A 25,741-nucleotide genomic window follows, 5' to 3' on the forward strand; every position below is an offset into this window, starting at 1 on the left:
CGTGTTTTCCATTTGTTTCTTATGCTCTAAACAATGTAATGACATTAAAAATATATATAATTAAAAAAATTAAAAATGATTACTCTATCAATCATAATCGCATGTAAACGTGAAAGTGGGCATATTTTTCCCAGAGGGAAAACACAGTCGTATCTTTTTTTAGAAGAAACAGATTCACGTTATAAAATCGAACTTTTCAAAATAACGATGCATTAAATTAAACCAAATAAACGTTAAAAGAAATATACGTGTCATACTTGGATTATCATTCCCCACACTTGGCTGGTGTGGCGTACGATTAAAAGCTTGCAATTCTACCTTCAGCCAGTGGGTGGCGACAGAGCACTGTGTGTTGTGCGCATTGGAATTGTTCTGTGGGCGCATTATTGTGCTGAATGGACTCGCCCATGAACCCTCTTGAGGCGGTCGGTCACCATGGTGGTGGCTTACAACAGCGAGCCCAGACGGCAGACCCTCCGTCGCGTTTAGACACTAAAACACTATTTCTAAATGCTGCCTTTGACCCTCCGCTGCTCTGCAAATGGCTTAAAATGGACAATCACCAAACGCATGGATTGCACGTTGTTTTAAGATGGAAAACTGAAGAAGAAGATGGAATAGCGAACAGGGGACAAACGGAATGGTGAAAATGCACTCGTCTGCGTAAAGCATAGACGTATCGCTTCCCTGCAAAAACCTTTCATTAACACGAAAATCTCCTGTCAACTCACAGCCGAAGCTCCAGCGGCTGGAATAGGAAAAACAGACTGTCTGATCTTGTTGGATTGGGACGAGGGACAGTAAGAAAGATCCTGGCTTAGGTTGTGGCCTGGGGACAGGCTCTCCTCTGCAGCTGCTGCTATATAAAAACGTTATTGTACCGTTTAAAAACCACTTGTGAGATTCGCGTTGGAATATTTGACTTAATTGTTTCGCGCGATTGTTTTGAAAACCATGGCGTCTTACGTGGATAACAGTTTTCGGCAGGCGGTGATGGTGAATCCTTCAGACAGGACGCAACAGGTCAGAAGACAGTCTTTTAAATCATTTATTATGTGCACTGGTGGATGTTAAATGTTACAGTAGCCTATGCTGCATTTCTGCAGTTACTAGTATCATGTGCATGAACTCTTTCTTTCACAGTGATGACAATGCAACAATGTTGTTAGTTTATATAGCCTAAAAAGTGCAATGAAATGGGATGAATTGACATGTCAAGTCACCTTCTTTTATATAGCGCTTTTTACAATACAGATAGTTTCAAAGCAGCTTTGCAGTGATAAAAGATTGTTTTGGCTGTACAGCAGCTCTAGAAGAAAGTCATTTTAAGTAAAATAGCTTTTAAGCTATTTTACTTATGACTTTCTTTTAGAGTCTAGATGCTGTAAAGATTGTACAGCCAAAACAATATTTTATTGTTAAAACATATAACTTAGGCCTGTATATAATTGTCTCCAATCTTCTTATAATGCAGGCACGTGGGTTTTGTCTTCACTGTTCACTGCAAGTCCATCGCATAAACATAAAGCAAACGTTTGTAAACTTTACGTCTTTCACCTCTACACAACCCTTGTCAGCTCAGCTTTGCGTCGCAACAGTTAAACATTACGCAGTGGTTTTGTGTGATGTGAGACCGAATTACGTTTCGTTATTGGTTTTATGTTAAAATTTTGACCTGTTATGCTTTGAAAAAAGTCGTGTTGACATTTTGCTTGCTTGGCTCGTTGTATAGGCTAGTCTCCACCCTTTTACGTGGCCACCGAAAAAAATGCATGTCGATGTATGTAAAAGTGGGTATTTGCAGTTTGTGTAATTTAGAAGTGCTTCGCCTTTAGTGATTTGGAGAAACAACGAAAAAGAACCGATACCGTCGAGTTGGGCACAGGGTGCTTTTTCAGACATAAAATAAACCATATGATTCTTCTACCGCACATCTGTTTAATTTGATTTTGCCCTCTGTTTCGTCTTAGGTTACAATAATTGTTATACTGATTTTGTTTTTTATTTATTTATTTAGTGAAAAAAAAATCAATCTTTGAAGTGCATTTGAGGTCATTGTTACAGTTGACTGTGGACATGTGTTGTTCCTGAACGAATGGGTGTTTGAATGAATCATTTAAGTAAACGATTCTCGGGCTGAAGTGAATGAATGTGACATTTAGTTTCGGAAAAAAAGCATGCACATCTGGGGTGTCATTTATAAAACTGTGCGTAGGATCCTTACAAGTGTGCGTGCGCCCGAAAGCCAAAAATGTCGTACGCAAAAATATTCAGATTTAAAAAACCGTGCGTACGCCAGAACCTGCGCTGAATTCCCTTTATAAATCCAGTCAGCAGAAGATTGTGCGCACATTTTTTTACAGTCTATGGTTTCCTCCCCTAAATATTCATATGGAGCTTACAATGCCTAGTTTCACTATGCATATCCTCATCTGCATATCATTTGCATATGCATATTCATCCACGACACGTGATAACATGTTTAACGGTACAAGACGTTTGGAAAATATGAGATACATATGTGCCGTCACATTACATTGCTAAAAATAATTTAGTAGCCTATCCTTGCCTTGTTTTTTAATAATAAATCAAAATAGTATAAAATATCTTTCAGAGAAAGTTTTTCTCAATCTTTTCCACTGGCTAAATAGTATTATTAATTTATTTATATTTTTAATGGAAACAGATAGGCCTTATTGTGCCTTATTGATCATTATTTGCGCAAAAATATTTCTTCAGACCATATCATGCGCTAAGCAATCCTTGCTGTAGTTAAAACATTAAAACACTGCATAAAACACAGAAAAGTGTTAAAAAGCATCGCGTCCACTATACATATTTATATATATTATAATATAAAAAAATTTGTAACTTCTTGGTAATGATTTCATGTAATTTGGCATATTTAATCTAAATGTGTATATCAGATGTAAAACATAGTTTTAATCATTCTTTTATGTATTTAAACTGTTATTGTGAACATGCACTTTATTTATGATTAGGACTCATAATAAAGATTGTGCTTTTCCTTCATCGGTCCCTCAGATCTCCATTGGTGTCGCCAAACTGCTCCGTCTCCAAAATGTTCGTACGCATGAGTCAGAGTTTGCGTGCAGGTGCGCAAATTTTCCCGTCATGTTTGTTTTTATAAATCATAAATTTATATACTCTTTCAGGGCATGTTTTGTGCGTACGCAACGGTTATAAATGAGGCCCCTGATGATTTGGGGGCTCTGAGAAAAGAATCGATTTTGCTGTAGTTGATTTGCATTCATTCAGTTGTTTGAATCTTGTGAGTCCACTTACAAAGAAAATAGTCATTAATTTATTCGTATGGTTACCATTTCTGCACATTGAATTCCTATGACCATATGCGGCCACAATGTTTCTTTTTTGAGTTAGTAGCAAGTCATTCATTTATTTGCAGCTTTAAGTTAGCCTATGAAAACATGACAATAAAACCCTAAATGAAATGAAGTGTTCCAAAAACATCCATTTCAATTGTGAAAGCTAATCAGTAATTCATACGCATTCCCGTCCACAAACAAATGACTGATTGATTAGTTCATTTAGTTCATGAGACGTCTCAAACCTCTCACGGTTTAAACAAATAGGGCTGTGCAACAAACTTAAGCTCTTCTGACATTACTCTTTAAAAATCATTGTTATAGACTTGTAATTTGTGACCGGTGTTTGTTTTCTTCTGTCCTCTGTGCTTCCGCATTCGTCTATTCGCCATGTGTAGTTATTTAAAGAAACTACGGAAAAAAAAGAATCGGTACTGTCGCAATCAAAGTGTCAGAGATCCCTCTTCACCCGGAACTCAACTCGTGTACAGTCGTTACTGGAAGCAGGTCGTTAATAAAGTTATAAATATGGACATTTTTCTTAAAAAAACGCATTGCTTCGCTTCAGAAGGCCTTTATTAACCCATTGGAGCCGTATGGATTACTTTTATGATGGATGGATGCCCTGTTTTGGGCTTCAAAAAAGAAGGTACCATTCACTAGGATATTTTTTAATATAACATTGGTTGTGTTTGGCTGAAAGATGAAAGTCATATACACCTAGGATGGCTTGAGGGTGAGTAAATCATGGTATACTTTTCTTTTTTGGGTGAACTAACCCTTTAAGTTCATTCACAAATGAAACCATCCAAATAAATGCTCCTTCACAGCCCAGACTGGAATGTTATAGGCTCTTGCTACAGTTTTTAAAAGCAAGAAAGCAGTCACACGCTTCAAAACGAAAAATGAGTCTTGTGCATGGAAATGTACAACAATGATTTGATCACTTTAAAGATTCGTTCACAAACTAACACCACAAGTCAATACTAATTAAATGATGTGTCGGGCACTTAAGGTGAGAGGCTGTCAGACAGGATCATTTGATTTAGTCCCCTATTTTTTAACTTTTTGTACAGATTATGTGTGTTTTGCTGAAAAAAAAAATCCCAACAGAATTTGGTCAATGTATGGACCCAAGTCCATTATTAACATACAGTAAATGTGAATATTAGCAAACCAGCAGGCCTGCTTCACATATACAATAATCTCATAATCGCACAAGTTCCTGTCATGCAGAAATAAAAAAGGCTCACTCATAAGGCTTTTACATCAGATTGAGCCCCAAGACGTAACTAGCTAATTGTGAATGAACTGATTTTGTTCACTGGGGAAAAATCACGTTCATGAACCGAGTTGTTTGTACCTTGATTTAAGCATTACAGACAATAGAGGCACTTGAGGGTCAGTATGGTTTCCATTAGCACATGCAATTCTGTACAGCTGCACTTCCTAGAGATTACGTGATATTCCATGTCTGCTCTCATTGAGTGATCGCTCTCAGAGTTGGCCTTTATTCAGCAATCGCAGTACTTCGGCCTGAGTGATCAGCACATGTGTGGGTTGGGGAATACTGACCCCTAAAATCAGAACGCATCACACCTCAGGTTCACAACTGAGGTGGTCACTCGTTGCAAGTGCATAGGATATAGAATCAAGGTCCATGTGAAATGCATGATGTAATCTTGGTCAGTTCATGTGGGCTAAAAAAGGCTGTTCCATGAAATGTAAAGACTTCTTTTTAGGGAATTGACGCAGGCTATTCTAATGGAGCTTGAAGCTCATTATGGCTTTACAGCAGCAACAACCTCAGCGCTTTGCATCAACATGCTGATGGGTGGTGTAGATCTTAATGGGGCCAATGATCCCCGGTTGGAGTGGGTGATATGGGGGAAATTGTGGAGGGTGTGGCCTGTACTGACTTTGGGACACTATTTTCGACAGCAGACGGGTATGCAGGGGTCAAAGAGACCATAAAAAGGCTGATGGTACTTTGTGCTTTGACCTCTGTGAGTCGGTAGATCAAAGTGCTAGAGGGCACATCTCTTATGGTTCCTACGAGGTGCATCTTGAGTATTAGGTAATTGAACAAGCTAAATATATCTTTTTGGCGTTGGATGCCCACAAAGATATGAGCCTGGTCATCCTGGACTGATGGTTTCCTTCCAGGCAGCTTCCTTCCTTTCTTTCACAGTGAGAGGAAGTGCATCAGAGGGGTGTCAGAGATTGACACATCTTAAGAAAGCCTTTTTCTTGTTTGTCTTAAAAAATCCTTCCTTTTTTATGCTTCACTGATGAAGCTTTGTTTACACACATATGCCAGTCAGTGAGCTGCAGGTGTCATCTCAATTTTTAAGAGCTGTGGCATATGGATGAATCTCACAAAATCTGTCAAGAAATTGTCTGTTGGATTTCACCTATAAAAGAAATAAATATTTGAATTGATAGAAAATTATGCCTGTTTAAAAAAAAACTCTCATACTCTAATGCCAATGTTATGATGTATTATTTAAACTTTATTTATGCATAATTCCATATTGTAGTATTTTATTGTACTGCTTTATGCTGATTTAAATAAAAAAAATCATTGTGTTAAGGCCTGTTCACACTGAGAATGATAAAGATAACTATATTAGTGTCCACACCAGCAGACGATCGTTCTGTTTATTCTAAGCTAAATGCTCTAATGCTCGACCTTGTTACAGCAGAATGTATTCTGATTGGCTGTAAATGTATAAATTGTTCATCAGCTGGATAAAATCGTTCTGAAAGTGATTCCAATCATCATATCGTTTCTCTGTGCCATTATCGTTGTAGCTGTGGTGTGAACTCTGCTGTTCTTTAATAATGAGAACGAAGTTTATGGGTGTGGTAAAACATGTCCACGTCACATTTCATTCCAAAATAAAAAGATAATACAATAAAATTAAAAACATAAGTACAGTATGTCTTATTTATACTGTACTGATGTTTTACATTTTTTTGTATTATATGTTAGATCTTTCTTTTTACTTTGGAATGAAATGTGACTTGGACATGTTTTACCACACCCATACATCATAAAAATGTTAGGCTAGTTGTTTTTTTGTTTTAAATAAAAATTTGTTAGAAACATGATTCAACCCATTCCAAATCTGTAGACAGTTGTCTGGCCATTCTTACTGTCTAAACATGTTTTTGTTGTTAATGCTTAAAACTACTAGCAGTTGGAACTGCTATTCTTAAGGTCTCTGGACTTGTTTAAAAAAAAAAATCGGATTTTTTACATGGTTGTCTTGTTCTTAGTCTTCCTGCCAAGTGAAGTCACGTTATGAATGGCAGTCATTGCCTTGACTGAAATGGTTGGACACATACTGTACATACACAAGCGTGCGTGAACAAAGAGCGGTTTCAATGACATCTCCCATCTCAGCTTACACAGGAAGAATAGACTGAGCGGCTCGAGAACATAAACAAATGATGACAACTGTCGCGTTAATACCAGAACATGTGGCACGTCTTTCTTTTCCTCTGTCTTTTACTTGTGAGATATTATTCTTTGTTAATGCATAGCCTGTAATGGACACCAAACACTGGTTGTCGAAATGATTAGGCCTATAGAACTGCATTGGTCTGATTGGGCTATTTTCAGTATGAGGTCATTTGACCTTTTGTTTTCATGTCAAATGGTGCTTTGTGAATGTTAAAGTTGGCCAGCCATAGGTTTCATTTGTTTATTTAAAAGCAAAAGTTAAGGAATGCCTAATGACCGAAAAGGGATTTGACTAGGATTTGAAAGGCAAATTGAATGTTTTTTTAGGGCATTCCAATCCAGTTATTGCCTGACCAACAGCATTTGATTGTTCATCCGTTTTACTTTTGGTAGGAGTATCTAATTACTTTTGGTAGGAGAATCTAATAAGCTCATCCAATGAAGTGGAATGCAATATTTGAATGCACCAGTGATCATCACATGCTTAATTTACTCACAAACTTAAAAGATGCTCATCACAAGCTACAGTTGGTCACATTACTGTGTATTTTACCTGCTGTGCACAAGTGTTCTGCTTACTGATAAATCTAGTGATAGCTTTCTAAAATTCTACCATTCAAAGGTAAGAGTAACTTCTGCTTATGCTTCAAGGATTTTGCAGAGAAAAATAGATTTATATAGCCTATAACATGAGTCATGACAATTAGCGCTTGTGGAATAATGATACTTTTGTGCTGTTACATTATTTTGTTTTCCAAGTGAGGATGGGAATCAAAGAAATGTTTCAATTCTGATTCTAATGATTCTAGTTTCTCAACATTTAACATTTATGCATTTAGTAGACGTTTCTATCCAAAAAGACTTACAAGAGAGGAACAATTTGACAATCAGCCAATGCTATATATAATATACCATTCCATTAACAGGTTCATTTCTAGCTGAAGAACATCTCTGACTTGATAGCATTGAGTTTCTGGACAGATTCAAACTGATAACTTATGTGTTCAAAGAATGATTTGTGAGTCATTTTGACTGATTCATTAAAATAACCAATTTATAAGTGTGTGATTCTGTATGTTTGTTGTTGTGTGCAATCAGCAAGTCCAAGTCATATTGCAAGCTCACAACTTAAACAAAACTTATTCTCTGGTGTTAATTCAGTAGTGGGATAGGAATAACACACGTTAACAGTAGAATGCAGATGTTTAAGAACCGTTAACATCATATCATGAAGATTCTGTTCCAGATATTATTCTTTTTAAATATGTGAAAAAACATTTTCTCCAACCCTATTTCTAACACCCTTAATACAAGCACATCAAAACAAGAGTGAAATGGGGTCATCACTGAATATGAATGGGTGTCTTGGGGTGAAGGGACTGATTTAAATATGCTACTTGGGCATCAGTATTTGGCGGCCCATGTCGCTTCCGGTGCTTCTTTTGATCCTCGCATTGGGCTGCTTGTCAGAGGAGACTCGTCCTCATCCTCGCTTTGATCTGAAGCTCTGTTTCTCTGCGCTGATCCATTTGTTACCATCTTTCTCTGTGATCTTCCTCAATAAGTGAAACCTCCCGCTCAGAAGCTACAGACAAAATGCACAGAGATGTCTGAAGCATGATATAGCCTAGCTTTTTACAAAGCATGCAGATCGTGCTTTACTTGGGTGTTTGTTAGGGCGTGTATGATTATTGCTATTGCTCAAACTTGAGTTAAGGGTTTTTCAAAACTCTTAATTTTTAAACTCATCTCAAGTGCTTGTACACGGTCATTAACAGAATGTTTTTAGTTAATTGTAAGCTGGTTTTTGAGGTCACTTTTGTGCCTTGTTGCTTTATGTGGTGTCCTTCTCTGAGGTATGGCAGTACGTAATGCTCGGCACGGTGGTGGTCGTGCATTGTGTTTTTCCATTGCTTGTTTCCAGCCCAGACAAACCTTCAGTTGCATTACAAAAATGTCAAAGCTGCAAAAATGTAAGCGCATCTGAATTCATCTCTCCGACACACAGCAGCAGAGGAGCCAGAGACATTCTTTCTGATGGAAAGAAGAAAAACATGCAGACAGATTTCTTCAAGCTCTCTGATGGTACAGTGCCACCATTTATTGAAATAGCTGCTCTGCTCTGGCTAGAAGTGGCCTGATCGCAACTAATCTGGGACTAGCTCCTCTAAATGAAATCCTGGCATGAGTATTGGGGAGAAACTACAAAACTGGTCTGAGGTCAGTATTTAAAGGTAGCGTTAACTGTAGTAATCCCGCCTGTACCTTACCATGTTAGCGTCTGTGAGACCAACGCATTAGCTGATTAATTATCTGATTATCTGCAGTGGGTTAAGGATTGTTTACAAAAGCTTCCTTCATTCAGTATGTAGGCCATTGTGTATATTAGCTTAGGGGTGTAATGGTTCAAATTACACAGGTTTTTTTGTCACGGTTTCGGTACGGTTCGGTATGTGCTATGTTCAAAGAAAAAAGGACTACTGCCAAATAACAATAAAGAAAATAAGAACAAATAAGCAAACTAAAAGCAACAGCACAAATAAATACAATAGAGAAAAGAAACAAATAAAATAAACTGCTTTTCCGGTTATTTGGGTATCTAATAGTAGTTTTCAGGTACCAAAATTGAATAAAGAAATCAAATGTAAAACAATATTGCATATAATCTTCACTGAATAATTTAAATAAAGATCAATCATTATTCAAGTTACAAAAGCTATTCATTCAAGAGCAGTGAGTGATTTCCTTGTCTTTTGTTATTTGATTAATATTAAAAACACATACTGACAGCAGAAATATAGGCTGCTGTCACTCTAAGACAATGCATGGATCCGGTACACTGATACAGAACACGTGTTCTTTCTCAACGGTTTACGTTCACTTTCTTAAGAATCTACTATGTTTGGTAGAATACTCGCCAAGACGGGCATGTTGACATAAGCGACATAAGCGCAAGACTTGAAAGATAACTCAGTATTTGGCGCTGTACATGCGCTTTGTGCGCTTCGGATGAGTGCACAAATCTTCTCACAGCCTGCACAAGTTCTCTTTAGGATCTTCTTGCTCTCGAATGTTTAAATTGCCAATGCTTAAATGAGTTTAGTTTAAACACAGTTAGCAACGTGTGCTGTTCAGGTCTTACCTGCGCTCGTGCTATTAACACCTGGGTGATGACGGCGTAAATGACTGGTCATGTTCGAGCATACGGCACTTGCATTGAACAAAGTTTTGGGGAAGCCAGAATGCGTATCCATCAACAAAACATACATAAGCCTAACTCTGTCTGTCTGTTTTATTTTTTTAACAAACCATATTATAGATGCGTAGACCTATGCGTCATCAGATTTGAGATTAACCGCGTTGCAAGTGCGTGCTGAACTGTGGGTGGAGAACGGTACAGTTAAACCTTTTTAACCGAGAACCATTACACCCCTAGTGTATATATGGGTGTAACGGTTCTCTAAAATATGACCTGGAGTTGTTCTTGACAGATTTGTGATATTTACCCTTTTGGTCTCTATTTATTTTAATACTTTATCTTAATAAAGTAGCCTAAGCAGACATTATTTGTGAAAGCCAGTACACATTTTATTATTACACTTGAATGGCCTTTAAATGTTTTCCCCTACAATACGTCTGTGTTTGTGGCAAGTACACTTGGCTCTGTGAAGGAGCAGCTCAGACACATGAGCCTGGTATTGTATTCCCCCTCGATTATGAACAATGGCATGTCTCCAGATAGAAAGCTCTAGTCATGAGGTCATATTCCCTACTGCTCTTTATGGCTCCATAGACCCCTTCACATGACCATGTTTATGAGGGTTCAACACAGGTTTTATAATAATGAAGATTTAGGCCAGGTGATGCCCTGGTCTAAAAAGCATCTCTCTCAGCCCAGACTGACGCCTCAAACTCTTGCCCTTATCGTTTTGAAAAAGCAAGTCAGTAGTGCAAAGCCAAATGTTCATGAATAAACAAAAACTGTCTATTGCAAAACATAATGAGCTGCCTTGTTGTCTCCATTCGTCATACATATAGTCTACTGATATATCGCCATGGCCAATATTATGAGCTGATATTTTTTAATTTTCTGCATCGACTGATATGTTTTTCTGTTTGGCCATTAAATGTCTTGAGTGGGACTTTTATTTTGACAGCGCTGAGATCCCACCGCCTGTGCAGACACGCCACTTTTATTTTACGGTCTTTGTTTAAATGTTCTGTCTAATAATTGAATTTTTTCATATACTGTCAGCAATCTTGGCATTAATTAAATATACATTTTAAACAAGTCTTTGAATATCTGATAAACATTTAATGCTATAAACGAGAAATCCAGCTGTTAGCATATTGTGTGCACAGCCTGCATAAAAACGTGTAGGCTACTCTCTGTGACAGTTCGTCCGTAAAGGAAATATTAACTAAAATAAATATATATTTTATTGCTGAAATTACAAGTGATATTAACTATATTTAAATTCAAATAGTGTGATATCATATAGGCTACGCCGTTATCAGCTTTATATCGGCCATTGTCTACCCAGCTCTCTAAGACATCGGCAACTGAAAAATCCATAGCAGTCGACAACAAGAGTTAGCAGTTCGCATGTTGCTAATGCTAAGCTAGTGATGCTATTCTCTAATAAGCCTGAAAATGCACAGCATACACAAATTGTATAATAGTCTGTAATAAGTTGTTTATATAGCATTTAAGTAAGTTTTTTGGACTATTTTGTTCCTTACTGACCTATTTAGAACATTATAAATCTTATAATGAGCTTTTTCTTTCCCCTCCCTTTTTCTGAACTGATCTGTATTGCATGTGTTGGGTAACCGTCTTAATCTCTATATTTTCTCGCTTGACTAAAATGTGGCTAGTCACGTTTTCAGTGTCTTTACAAGTGCCAAGAACTAACAATAACACACCAGTGGTGCTTACTAATCCAGACTAATCTAATTCTTACTGGAATTTCTGACAGTTTGACTTTTGTTCTGCTCTCCTACTCTTGCACAAGGATGGAAGAGCTTTGTTTCCCCCGGGAGAGCATTAACCTGGGCTGAACCTACGGGTGGATATACCCCCTGCCATTCTGCTCGTATCCAGATTAGACAGGCTGCTCTTTCCAGATGCATCTCTTAGATTGGTGAAATGACGCCTCACCTCAGTTTACCAGGTTTAGAGAGGCTTCCTGCTCTCCATTTCTGTGAGCTGAGGTAATGTGTACTTTTGTCTGCCTCATGGACACTGATGGCAGAATCTGTTACAGATGAGTTTCAAACAGTGTTTGAGATGGAACTAGTGACGTGAATCTCAGTGAACAGTACAGTATTCACCTTTTACCTTCACTAATGGGAAGCAATTGCCTAACATCTTCATCCTTTGCCATTATGTTAACAAAATATCATTACAAAGAATCAAGCTTGTACTGTATTTAGGTGTAGTTCACATTGCTCAACCTCACAATTTGGCAAAAAGTTAGCGTTTTCTATGTGGGGGTTTTATCGTTCTAATTTTCCCAGTATACATTTATACAGCACAGTATTTGGGTAAGGCTCGTTTTAAGTGTGGGCATTGTCCAAAAGACATCATTTTCTAGACTTTTCTAGTGACGAAAAATGTGTGGTCTCAGATCTTGTTTGGTAAGCTTTGCCCTGTCACACTAAGCACAATTGTGTGACTATTTTGGTCCTAATCCCCAATGTCTAATAAAACCAATTAGCTTAAGCCTGTCTTCACTGGCCTGTTTGTATTTGATCAGTAGAAGGCTTTGAACTAGGTTAGGAACAGGTGAACAGGAAAGCCCTCCTGTTGGCCTGATCACAGACCTCTGCTGTGTACGCAACCCAGATTTTCTTTACAATAGCGGCTCATAATTATCCATACAGTGACAAGGTCCACCGCAAATATTTCAGAAACACTTTTATGATACTGCAAAGCCTTCAGTAGCAGCTGATAAATCCCTGATATAAGTGTTTATGGCATGTGGTTAAGTAGTAAAGTCTCAATGATTGTTAAAAGCAGTAGCTTCATTTGTTTGTTTAATTCATGCGCTCTGTAATATCATCTTGCGCTATCATATTACACATCTGTGATTATCTTGTGATTGTCTTTTCTGCACATGATGACCATCTCTGCTTCTTGATACATGGGTGTTCGAGTAGAACATATTGTTCATTAGCATAATTACCAGTGATGTCTAATAGTTAGCTTTTATAATCTGCATCACCAGTGTCAGTTTAGGATTATGCTAATGAGAGCGGCATGTGATTGTAGTAAGAGCGAATGAGGGCAGCCATTCATCAGGATGGACCCCTCTTCACGTGGGCCCCTTCAGCTTTGTGTCACCAGTGTGGTCTCAGTACAGTGGACCCCTGTGGAAATCAACCAGCGCTTGTCACAAATAATCAGCATCACTGTAATTATTCTGTCATGTAGAGGAGTTACTTACTCCATTGGACTCGTTCAGTCGGTAAAATTAATATTTAAATGTTATCTAAGTGAATAACTCGGTCACATAACCAAGACACATAATTGATGAAGTCAAGGCGTATTTCATATGGTTGGGCTACAAAAAGAGATTTTAGCTGCACGTTGAAGCTGATTTTTTCCAACACAATGAAAATTTAGTGCATCTGAGGTCAAGATCCAAAATGCATTGTGAAAATGACAAAAAGCACAGTAAAAGTAGTACTTGTGCTTAAAATACCATGTCTTCTGAAGCCATTTAAAAGCTTTGTGTGAGAAACCGATTAAAATATATGTAGTTTTGTTCACTAAAAGGTGCAATTGAGATTTGAGTGCTATGGTGAAAGATTTTATATATATATAAACCATAAGCGACATAATTTTTTTAACCTAATTTTGTGTCTGTGTGTCTGTTCAAGCACAAATAGATGAGAGAGAACGGAATTGGCGTTCACGTGTTGTCTGTGCGCAACAGAAAACAGCATGCTAGTTCAGAATCTCTTTCGCATCTTTGTTGGGTTTGTCAGATGGGTTAAAATCACTTGGATGTTCGAACTGACAGGACCCAAACTAGTTGCAAATGAAAAACTTTCACGCAATGATGGTTAAAGTTTGCAATTAATCCGAGAATCGCATGCGTTTCGAACTGTGGTGCCTGGTCTGTGCGGATCACAGTATCAACTACTTGACGTTGCACATTCTGCGACGTGTCTATCGTGGATGCGCACATCGCAATATCAATGCTAAAACGATATATCTTGCAGCCCTAGTTGGAAGTGTGAATGTCCTTCAAAATTTCTCCTTTAGTGTTACACTTAAGAGAATGGTGATACACAATTGAAAGGTACACGAGAGAGTAAAATTTGTGGCAAACTCCTTTAAAAGTTAGTTATTTATTAATTAGCATATTAATCAACAATAAATATTGTTTTTATACCTTGACTGTTCCAATAACCCAGACAGGTCTTTAAAAAAAGCTCCAGTGAAACTCTGACATCAGTTTCCTTTTTTAATTCAATTGTGGGTCAACATCCTGAGGATGCAACCCGAAATAGCATGATGATTTCTTCAGACGCCTTCATTGCGAGCTTTCAGGTGGTACACAATTACTATGTAAACAGGAAAGTGAGCGCTGCGTTGACCTAATTAGGACAAATTATCCCAACATTCCCATTTCCTCCCCTACTCAACAACAACAACAAAATATAGTCACAGCCAAATCATAGTTATAAATCCTTTGTTTTGCTCAGTCTTCGAAACAGTTATTACTTACATGTCTTGACAAGACAAGATTACAATTGCATCCTAATGTAGTTCATAAGTTGATACAAAATAACTAAAAATAAAAAGCAGTCAATGTGCATTAGAAATTGTACTGCTTATAAAAAGTAAATCAATAGGACAATTCACACACCCCCAATTAAATAATACGATACATCTATAAATTGTTCTGTCCCTACTTTTTATTTTTATGTTGTGGAAATATATAATAAATCAAACCCCCCCCAACTAAATAATTTTATATTTATATAATCAAACATTGCGTCATTCTCTGTTACATTCCAGTGTATAGAATTATTTAGCTTAGATTCAACCAAATTATAACTCCCCTCAACCAAAACTCCCACCAATAAATATGATTAAAAACAATTAATCTTTTCGTTTGATTCTGTTCATAGAAATACTTATTTTACATTACTCCTTTATTTAGTGATGTATTTAGTTGAACTGTCATTTATCACTATGCATCAAATATGTTGTTTAACACCCAATTTTACCTGAATTAGCAATAAGATTAATTTTAGAACAATTTGTTTGTGAATCGTACATCATATACATAAGAGGGGAATGCATGCAAATGTGTGTGTTAATATTCCTTTCTCTTTCCTGATCAATGTCCCATTGTTATAGCATCTGGTAGTGCCACCACAGGCTGTATATATTTTTATATTTTATATTTTTTATATTTATTTTTATATTTTATAAAAATAATATTATTATAAAAAATAATATAAAATATGTAGACAGGACAAGGCTATTTGACCCAAGCTGTATGAATGAACTGTGATCTATTTGAATGCAGCCATTCCTGTAAATGTCTGCACTCTGCTTTTTTAGGATACATTATACCAGGGCCAGGGTTTTCTTTCGCAAGTATTTCTCATCCAATTTATATTCTGTGCCTCACATTGTCTTCAAAGGAGGAGCACTATGGACCCCACAGGCCTAAAATATGCAGCCAAATACTCTGAATGCTCAGAAAAGAAGCTCTTTGTCTTGGAGTTCCCTAGCAACCAAGTGAACTAGAATGGCTGGAATAGAATCGCCCTACAGAGGGAGAGACTTCAATTGATCCGCTATTGTCACTCGCCTAAACACCGGCCAGTAGCGGTAGAGGTGTTTTTTTCTTCTTCTTTTCTTTAAGAGGTTGAGGGAGCAGGGTAGGGGGAAAAGATTGGCTCAGACATGGGCTGCAGACGCAACACTGTATGTAGCCCTTGGCTTTTAACTAAGACTCGCTCCCCCTCCGCTGACCGGGATATATGCTACATCATCACAACTCAGCCAAGTAACGTTGTTCCGGCTGTGTCAGCATCGGTGATTGTTCATTTAATTGTCGGGGGAGAGAAAGAACAGTGTGCCCTTCCGTATCTCAAGCCTGTTTTATCCAATTAGCCCATCTGCTATTTGTTGATGAAGTTATGTGTCAGAAGAGCACAGCGATGATGGTGTCTGAAACGAAGGACCTTACAGCGCCTTCCTGTTGTGGTTTATTTTGTGCCAAATCTTATTCTTTAGGGTCATGTTGATTGTTGTAGGATTGTAGAATTGTAGGATTGTTTGAAAATATTATGCCATTTACTCGCACTCATTTTGCCCCTAGTGTTATTGTTAACAACATTTAAAAAAAAAAGAAAAAAAAAAAAGTTTTCATTAATTGAAATAAAGCTGAAATAAAAAATATAAAAATAAGTAAAATATATTTGAATAATAATAATTTTTTTTAAAATAAAATGTAAAAATAAAATATTTATTTATATACAAGTAGTAGATTAAAATGTAAAAAGCAAGTGTTGTAAATAAATTAAATTAAAGCTAAATTATATATATATATATATATATACTATATATATATATATATATATATATATATATATATATATATATATATATATATACTAAAATAAATATATTTTTTAAATAAATTAAATTAAAGCTGAATATATATATATATATATATATATATATATATATATATATATATATATATATATATATATATATATAAACTAATAAAGAAATGACAAAAGCACATAACAAAATGACTAAAACCTAAATTAAATTAAAATGAAAACCGAAAATATACAAATAAAAGCTAAAATATTTATAAATAGTATAATATTTATTAATAATGCTAAGATAACACTGGTTGTTCCAGTACCTTATTATCATCTTTTTTCATTAGGCAGAATGTGAGAGCTTTTGTTGTCTATATCCACCTTATTCCTGACGACCTTACTGCGTTTTGAATTATGGGTGGCACTTCCGGTTTGGGGAACTTCCATTCAAAAAGTCTGAAACGAATAATTTCAAATCATAAGGTTGCCCAACAAATAAAGCTTATCCGTCAGTCTGACTCAATGAGCTACTATCAGTTTTCCTTCATGTTTTATTTAAGAATAACTTGAGAATAATGTAACACTTGGTATTTTAACGTGAAGTTATAACACAGAATATCTATGGCAAGAGCTCTTTTCAGTCACTGCATTCTTTTCTTCATGATTATTTTCTTTTTTCCTTTTGCATTTCTCTGTAATAGTTTGAAAAAGGTCAACATATACTTCACATTTGTGGTCTGTTCTCCCGATTTAATTTACGATATATGCCATTAATAATTTACTGGAATGCACAAAGAATCTCTCTTTTTTTCTCCCCAAATCCTCACGTCTCTTTCCAGGTTTGTTTTCACAGGTAAATACATATTTTTTTTTCATCTGTCAAAATGACTGAAATCACTTTGAAATAGTATCACGCAATGCTGAAGTAAATATATATAGATGTTTTTTATTAAGGCAATGTACGTTACATAATACAGATTACCACAATGATATTTAACCGTCCGATTTTGTTGTGGAAAGATTCATGCTTTTGTGGTTATTCATGGTCTGTTGAAAGTACCTTGTTGATGCTTTAACACTTTTAAATGTCATTTTAATGTTCAATGGTGGAAGGGTGAGTAGAATAATGTAATGTCATTTGTATACAGTTTAAAAAAAATATAGCCTATTATTGCATCCATAGAGCTAGTCTTTCACTGATTGTTTACAGTTTAACGGAAGTTACACCCATAATTCGCGCAAAGCGTCATGGGGCGTTGGAATAATGTGGATACAATGAAAGTGGTTGGTGATTTATACTAGCAAAGCTCCAAAAATGATAGAAAATAATCATAACGGTAATTAAATTAGTCCATATGACTCACACAAAGCTATTGAAGTCATACAATATAGCTTTATGTGAAGAACAGTGAATACCGGCTTAAAATTTGCTCTTTTTCCTCAAACAAAGCTATGAGATGGCTTGGAAAGTGAGTCATATAGATTGCTTTTAAGGAAGTTTTATATTATTTTATTGTCTCCTTTGGAGCTTGGATATTAATGCACTCTAGAAAGAAAATAATACCCTGGTCAGAGCAACATAAGGGTGCTTTGGGTTCAAAAATGTTTTTTCTTCTCTGAATGTTAGAGTACCGTTATGTAATACAACGGGGATCGGAACAGAAATTTTTGAGTTTGACGCTGACAGAGCATGTGCAATTCTGCCTGGATGTTTGGCACTGATCCCAGTCAAGGAGTGCTTGTGATGTGGTTGAGTGTTGGTCTTTAGAGGACATCATTGTTTAAACTGTTATGTTGACCATCTATCAGTGTGGTTTCAGGGTGATTTGTGGTTTCGGGCCATTGGGAAAGATCTCACTTTGTATTGCAGTGCCTTATCATTGATGAAAGAGCACAGATAAAGTCTGTCTTGCGTTATCTGGTCACAAGTTTTCCAGCATCAATTCAATCCTTGTACTGCAGCAGAAAAAGAAGTGTCTGCTTTAGTGAACAGAAATGTGACCTCATGATTTTATTGCCTATCAAACAATTAACACACAACACAGAACAAGGCTAAAGTTCTCTGAACATATCGGACTGTGACATCGATTTCTATGCAATTTTAAGTTTTCTTTTTATTCTTATAGCAGGTTTGTGTGCTGACACGGTTTCTTCTCTCACTGCATGACATTTATTAAAATCTCCTCATTTAATTATTCTCTTCATCTTTCGCATTTCATCTGATCCAACAAAGCTCCTGGAAACGGTGAAATAATAATGAAGGCAGCTAGTCACTGATGTAGTTCAAAAGAATGCTGGAAGCAGGAAGCCTTGTTTTTGGAAGGAACTGTTTTAACGGCTCATCTCGTCCTCCTCGGCTGCCGCCTCCTTGTTCTGCATTATTTAACGCGCATGTTCTGCTGTGTGATGATGGTGATGCTCACAGATGTCGGGCCCGTTAATGAGACACTTTCTCTGCTGTTCTGTCAAAGTTTTATATGGTTTTGGTAGTTTATTGGCAGAGGAACACTTTCATTGTTTTTTAACAATTCAACAACTAATGCTTTACTTTTGAATAACCATGTGGTAGTGCATATTTTAGATGAATCAATTAATTAAATGCTTTTTTTAATGGAAGTTACTTTTAATTACATTATTTTCTCTCTCATTCGAAACTCTGGCCTCACAAACCAAAATATATGATTAGTAATAAGGCATGAATGGTAAGTTTTGCAGTCAGGGACTAAAATGGTTGCATATGTGGAGAAAAAAAGAGACATTGCAACAACAAATTAAAATCAAGTTGTCAGTGGTGAGAGTCAGCTAAATATCCCAGACGTTTGTTGAAATAAAGCTGAAAATTAAATGAAAACTTAACTTAAGATAAATGAAAATTAAAAATGTGTACATGGCAACTTGGCAAGTTTAAGTTGAAGTATAAAACTACTTCCTGAAATAAAACAAACTAAATTAAAAATAAAAGGAAATTATTTTGATTTTTTTCATTTATACTAGCAAAGCTCCATATGACTAATATGAGTAGTAAAAAAATTACTAACTTTTTAGTAAATTCTTTTTTTTGTTGACATTTCAGTTGCATTGCGCTCACTGTATGCAGTGCATGTCCAATTTGAACAAATGACTCTTATGAACTGGTTCTTTTTAATGAGTCAGATAAAAAGCTTCACAAAACAGTCAATAACTTGCTTGCTCATGTTTTGAAGCAGACTGCTGTGACTTGTACACCAATTTAACGCCATATTAATGCATTAAGTACATTTAAACAAGTTCTTCTTTATCTTGACTTGTTTGGGGCACATCCTGCTCTGTATTTTTCCTTTAACCCATTTTTCTTGCATGTGTAATATAAAACAGCCACATGTGCAGTGATTGAAAAAAGTTCTGTCTACAAGCTGATTCGCCTGTCGTTTGTGTGTCGTCTTACAAGAGGCAGGTTGATTAAGTTCACTGAGGTTTCAAATTTTGGACACTGATTCCATCATTTCTTCCCTTTGCAGCTTCATCCTTATGAATAATGCTGAAGAATCAATGTAAGACTGACCGTGTTTCATCACAGCCGTACAATAGTGAGGCGTCTCAGAATAGTGTTTTTTTTAGCAGACGTAGCGTCTAGAGATTGCTTCTGCTTCAACTCTATCTCAGATCGACTCTTGACTCGACAACAGAAAAGTGGACCGTCTCCGTTAATTATTCACACTTATTTGCAGCATGAATAATGCAGCCTCTGGCAGGACCAAGGCCTCCAGTCGCTAGCTCTGCACTAACAGCGCGTGAACAAACAGCTCGAAAGGTGTTGACTCGACAGCAGGAGGTGTTGGAGTAGAACCGAGACCCAGAATCGTCTGCCTTGTCATCACTTCCTGTTTTTGTCTTTCTAATTGGTCCTTCACGAATAAATGGTCTTGTTCGATTTAGTTTTTCTATTTGCTTTCAATAATTAGTGCAGGCTTCCAAAAGAATCATGTCCTACTGGTTACGGCTATTTAAATCTAATGTAAGGGGATGGATGCAAGCCAGATCAGTTACAGCATGTGATGTGTCAGTGTGCCAGCTGCTCGGCTGTCAGAAAAAAGGCCTGTAGACTGCTGCAAAAGCACCTGCAGTTTCATCACACATGCTACTCAGAAAATATGGTCTGTTGGCTGGTCTCCTGCTGATTTACTTTCACATTGACTGACAAGACTGGTGGGTTTATTCCCCGTGAATTACACATTGTGACACAGATGAGAACAGTTGTGAGTATTTCTACATGAAATGGGATAGAGTGTGCAATGGATCTTTGGAATTTATTTTTCTTATTTTCGACTCCTACTCGATGTGCTGTGAAGGCAATTTTCATAAAATGCATTTTGTTTATACTTTTGCATAGAAACTGCTAATTTTGGTCTGAAAATGTAAATTATAAATCAGTGGTTCTCAACCAGATAAGTCTTAAAATGATGATTTGCAACATTAAACTGACATATTTTTTTTGAGTTTATTATGTACCAGAGGTACATATTGTAATGGGAAGGGGGAGGCTAGAATTATTTACACAAAACGAAAGTAAAGGTTGCAGCCCCTCACGGATTTACTGACATTTGTTAGGAAATCCGTTTCAAACATTACAATGCTAATGCTAACTTTTGTTAACTCCACAATAGGGCTGGGGTAAACGATTATTTATTAAACGATTAGTCGGGCGATTATTTTATCGATTAGTCGACTAATCTAACGACTAATTTGAATTAATTATCCTGTCTGTTATTCGCATATCTCTCGAACCGTTACTCCGATGGATTTCAAACTCGACAGCTGTCTGGGCACGAGTAAGTGCAGTGCCAAGTTTGACGTTGTTTGGATGAGAAATGCAAAAGATATTGTTAAATATATCAGTAAAAGAAGCACTTAGAAGGTTGTGGTTTAAAAAATAAACATTCTGACAAACACACTGTCAGCTACAATGTTTACTTCTGAATAATATAGTATAAACGTGATAAATCCATTTTGATTAATTTGAGTAAAAAATTTATTTTCTTTACCAAGAAAGTGGCAAGATTAAAACCACTATTTTCTGTTTCAAACTTTCACATAGCATCTTTAGGTTATAATAACATAAATAATTCAAATCCAGATTTTGATTTTCAAAGATTTATTATAAAAACAGATTATTTTTTTCCCAAAAATGCAATAAATTCATGACACGTTTTTTTTTTAAATGCAATTAATCCATTGAATCAATATAAAAGTTATTTTTCATATTGAAACTGTTGAAAATACACAACAAAGTAAGTTGATCCACATGACAGCCTCTGAACTCGGTCAATACTAATCTTATATTTAGCACGTACTGGACTAAACATAGGCTACATTCAATCAGCCATCGCTAAGAAATACCTTCTGAAATTTTTTGACGGCGATCAGCTGTAAAATGGCTTGGTCCTGCTCGGTTTTCGTTGACTGAGTACAAGAATTTTTTTAAAAGATCCCCTGGGGTTCACGTGTCAGCATTCAACATAAGTTTGACGCAGTGTGAGAACAAGCAACAGTCGGCATTTCTCTTCCTCCCGCGTGCCTCATCTTGTTAATCTCCTCACGTAAATGATTAGATTTCGATGGCTTACGTTTCTTCCCTACGGCAGAATCCACCACAGGTCCATCAATGCCGTCAAATGTATTCATTTTTTTGTTTGTTTGTTGATCAAAAAGTGCAAAGTAGATAAGGAAAACTAGGATGCCGGGTGTATTCAAAGCGCCACCGTTACTGTTTACAATGCGTGGAATGGTGCGCTGTGATTGGTTGAGCGGATTTATCACATTCTGCAGATAAAGGAGACAGGCGTTTGTCGCGGTTTGGAAAGAAAGGGAGAAAACATGACAGAATAACAAGGCGGGCGGTGTGTGTGTGGCGAGCTGTACCTCCGGGAATGGTACAAAAAAAAATAAAAAAAATAAATAAATAAATAAAGAAGCGTCGACGCAAAAAATATGACGTCGACGTAATTTTGACGTCGACGCGTCGACGTCATCGACGCACCGCTACAGCACTACTCCACAATAAGAAAATACACCAGCTAATTACTCCTCAACTGCTCAAAAAAATGGTCATTGAATCAATCATTCATTTTTTTTAAGTTATTCATTCAAATTAATTAAACATTTTTAAATAGACTTCAGCAATTAACATTTTGTCAGAACCACTAGTAAATTGTTATTTTGTTTAGTTGTCTGTTCAGAATCGTGGTTCTCAATTTATCCAATCGTGCAGCTCTAATGAATAGGCATGCTAACCGATAATGTTCTACAACTATTGTAGACCCCCTTGGACTGTTCCATTTACACACGTCTCCTAAAAGGTGAACGTCTGGCGATTTGGTTGTTTTGAGCGGATTTTATCCACACCAGTGAACGTGAATCATTAGACCTCTCCAAACTAAGCATTACAGTTTTGCCACTTTAAAGGTGCTATAAGTGATCTCCAGCGTTTTTTAGGCCAAAACATTTTTTTTCACATACCGCAAACATCTCCTCACTATCCGCTAGCGGCCTGTCCCCTGAACACACTGTAAAAAAACACGGTCTCTGCAGACAGCCCACGCTCCACAAACTGCAGCAAAAACAAACTGAGCAACAAACAGAGCGACCCGCAGCACGAAACATAAACTGTTCCAGCCAATAACCGACAAGAATGATGTGGGGGTGGGGTTCGGGGGTTAGTGCGCGGATGAGGAGGAGGGAGGGTCTAGCTAGCCTCCGTTTTGTTTGATAATAATTCAAACATCAACAAGAGGTTACGCCAACCGAGATCGCTTACAGCACCTTTAAATCTGAAGTCATTCATCAAAACAATCTCCAGCAGGGGAGCCTGGAGTGTGTCCATCTTTTTTGTGCGCTTGATGCGACTCTCTGTGCTTTTGTTCTTATAGGATTAGAGCTGCCAGTTAAAGACATGATGCTAAGCCATTCACATGCTCCAAGCCTTCCTCTTTCTGAGCTGCGTTTGACTACACGCATTTATGTTGAGCTATTACAATAACAATTTAAGCTGTTTAGCATCGGATGCACACTGGGGACCGTATCGAGGAAATATTAAATGTCATCGGATCAATGAACCGTTGCTTGCCTCAAGCATTCTTGAATAATAAAAAAAAGCAGTACAATAGGTTTGTTGACACCGATATGAAGTGCTTCATACAGTCTTTATGTTGTTATATTTTGAAAGTTTAGCTGACAGTCGGCCGTAACCGTTTCCAATACTGTTGGGACTGAGCCGGCTGTCGATGACTGTATATTCAGTTGCTAATGCTAGTGACCTTGTTTTTGTTTGCAAAGACTCCACCTGGTGCTATGTGCTGTTCTACGGATAAAAATACCCTTAAGGGCCACACTGTCAATAGGGTCTCAAGGACAGTGCGGAGCGAGCACAGTTGGCACCGGGAACACAATGACACGCGCTCTTACAGTAAATGCCACAGTGAGTGATCTATAGATTGGCATGTGCCCTCGTGGTAGTTATACTGCTGACCTGGCTTAACAATGCATGCTGGAGACCTCACATTAACATAGCTGTCTGATCATGAAGATGTGCCACATATATACAGTACCTTTGTTCTAATTCTTTGTGGTATATTTTTGCAATGCAGACAAATGATTTCTCTTTTGGATGCAGTACAGGGAATGTTGGCACACTTCTTGAGATAGACAAATAGCAGTAGCACACCCTCTTTAGAGAGCCATGCATGACCTCACGGGTCACTTTGGCTGTCTAGTTGACGAATCACTTGAGGCTAATTAAAATGTGCAGACACCTTTTTTTTTGTGGTCTGCCTGAATTTGTTTGCTTCCCTTGCTAATTGTTTGGCATTTGTGTCTTGGTGTGCTTCAATTCACCTGTATAAGCTTTTATTTATTTATTTATTTATTTAAACACATTTTTATACTTTAACGTAATTTTCTAAAATTTCAAGGTTGCAATAAGGAATGTATGTGGTTCCTTTGCTTAAAAATGCCATCCATCCATCCATCCATCCATCCATCCATCCATCCATCCATCCAAAAATAGATATAAAAATATGGTTTATAATGTATACAATAATTTAATAATGAATTACATGCAATTTATATAGGCTAAGTTAAGTATTAATATAAATATTAAATATTTAGCGAGTATAATGTGAATATATAAACAATAAACACATACTATAATTTCTTGAATAATATTAATAACAATAATAAATAAATATAATTTAGTAAAATAGATAATATCATTTTATATTATAAATAATATGTATTATATATTATGCTTGTCTTTGTGTCTTATAAAACACAGTATTGATAAATAGTAAATCTATAGATAAATAGATATATGTTGCTTTCATAAGACAGACCCTCAATTCATCATGTGTTTATAATCCCAGGAATCTCGATCACTCCTCACGGCCACAAGCTCTGTCATGGGATCTGTGTCCAATGGGCACCCCTGCCACCATTTACTAGATCCATGATAGAAAGAGGTCAGTTTTAGTGCTCAGCACGGGTCAAGGCTGACCTTCAGGACAGGCACCATGTGTCCTTCTTAAACTGTATGTGCATTGTTGAAGTGATTGTTAAACACCTCATGCCATGGCACATGAAAAGAGCTGATCTCCTTAAAGGGCCGGTTACAGAGCTGACAACAAAACAGGAATGTGTAGGGTGAACAGATTGGTTTGCTGACAGAAAAGCCAATTTCTGTGTCTCATGTTGCATTATAGGGAGGGATGTTATTCCTCCTGCATGTACTTTATTAGACAGGTGAGCAAATGTACATAAAACAAATCAATGTTATATATCTCAGCAACATGATGGTAATGTTAGAATATGATCAGTATGTTATTCTAATGTTGATCTAGCTTACTGCTAGTCTCATACAGCCAACAAACTAACTCATAGAATAATATTAACTTTCAACACACTCAAATGCAGTTTAGTGTGATAGTGTAACGTTAGACCAAGTGAAACAGCGCTGCGTTACCTCACAAGTTCAATTTCGTCAAATAAACTGGCCTGTGTGAGTAGTAATTTAGCACTTGCGGGTAAGTTAGTTCGGTAGAATAAAAAGTCCTCATTCCTTTATATCCGCGGGACTCGCGTGTGACGCTGATATCTGTCTGCCCTGCTTCATACCACAGTCATGTTAAAAAACATGAATGTTTTCACTCATCCATAAACATTATTAGATCCATCAGCATGATGACAAGTTCCATAATTCCACTTATGCGTCATCAACCTACGCCTTTGTTATTGTAAGAGGTTAGCGACGAAAAAAAATACATATTGTTGCTTTAATGGGATGGGATGTAATGTGACTTGGAAATCTATG

At 36.8% G+C, this 25,741-nt stretch overlaps 1 protein-coding gene across 1 annotated transcript in view; it reads left to right on the forward strand.

The window, feature by feature from the left end:
- Positions 1 to 385: 385 nt before the first annotated feature.
- Positions 386 to 25,741, forward strand: part of rapgef2b (Rap guanine nucleotide exchange factor 2b) — a 102,749-nt gene continuing 77,393 nt past the window's right edge. Inside the window, 1 exon segment of the mRNA XM_084132293.1 lies at positions 386 to 1,023. Coding sequence (XP_083988419.1) covers positions 955 to 1,023 — 69 coding nt within the window. The 5' untranslated portion in view covers positions 386 to 954.

The sequence above is a fragment of the Abramis brama genome, assembly GCF_963993115.1.
Source record: "Abramis brama genome assembly, chromosome: 13".
Classification (NCBI taxonomy): domain Eukaryota; kingdom Metazoa; phylum Chordata; class Actinopteri; order Cypriniformes; family Leuciscidae; genus Abramis; species Abramis brama.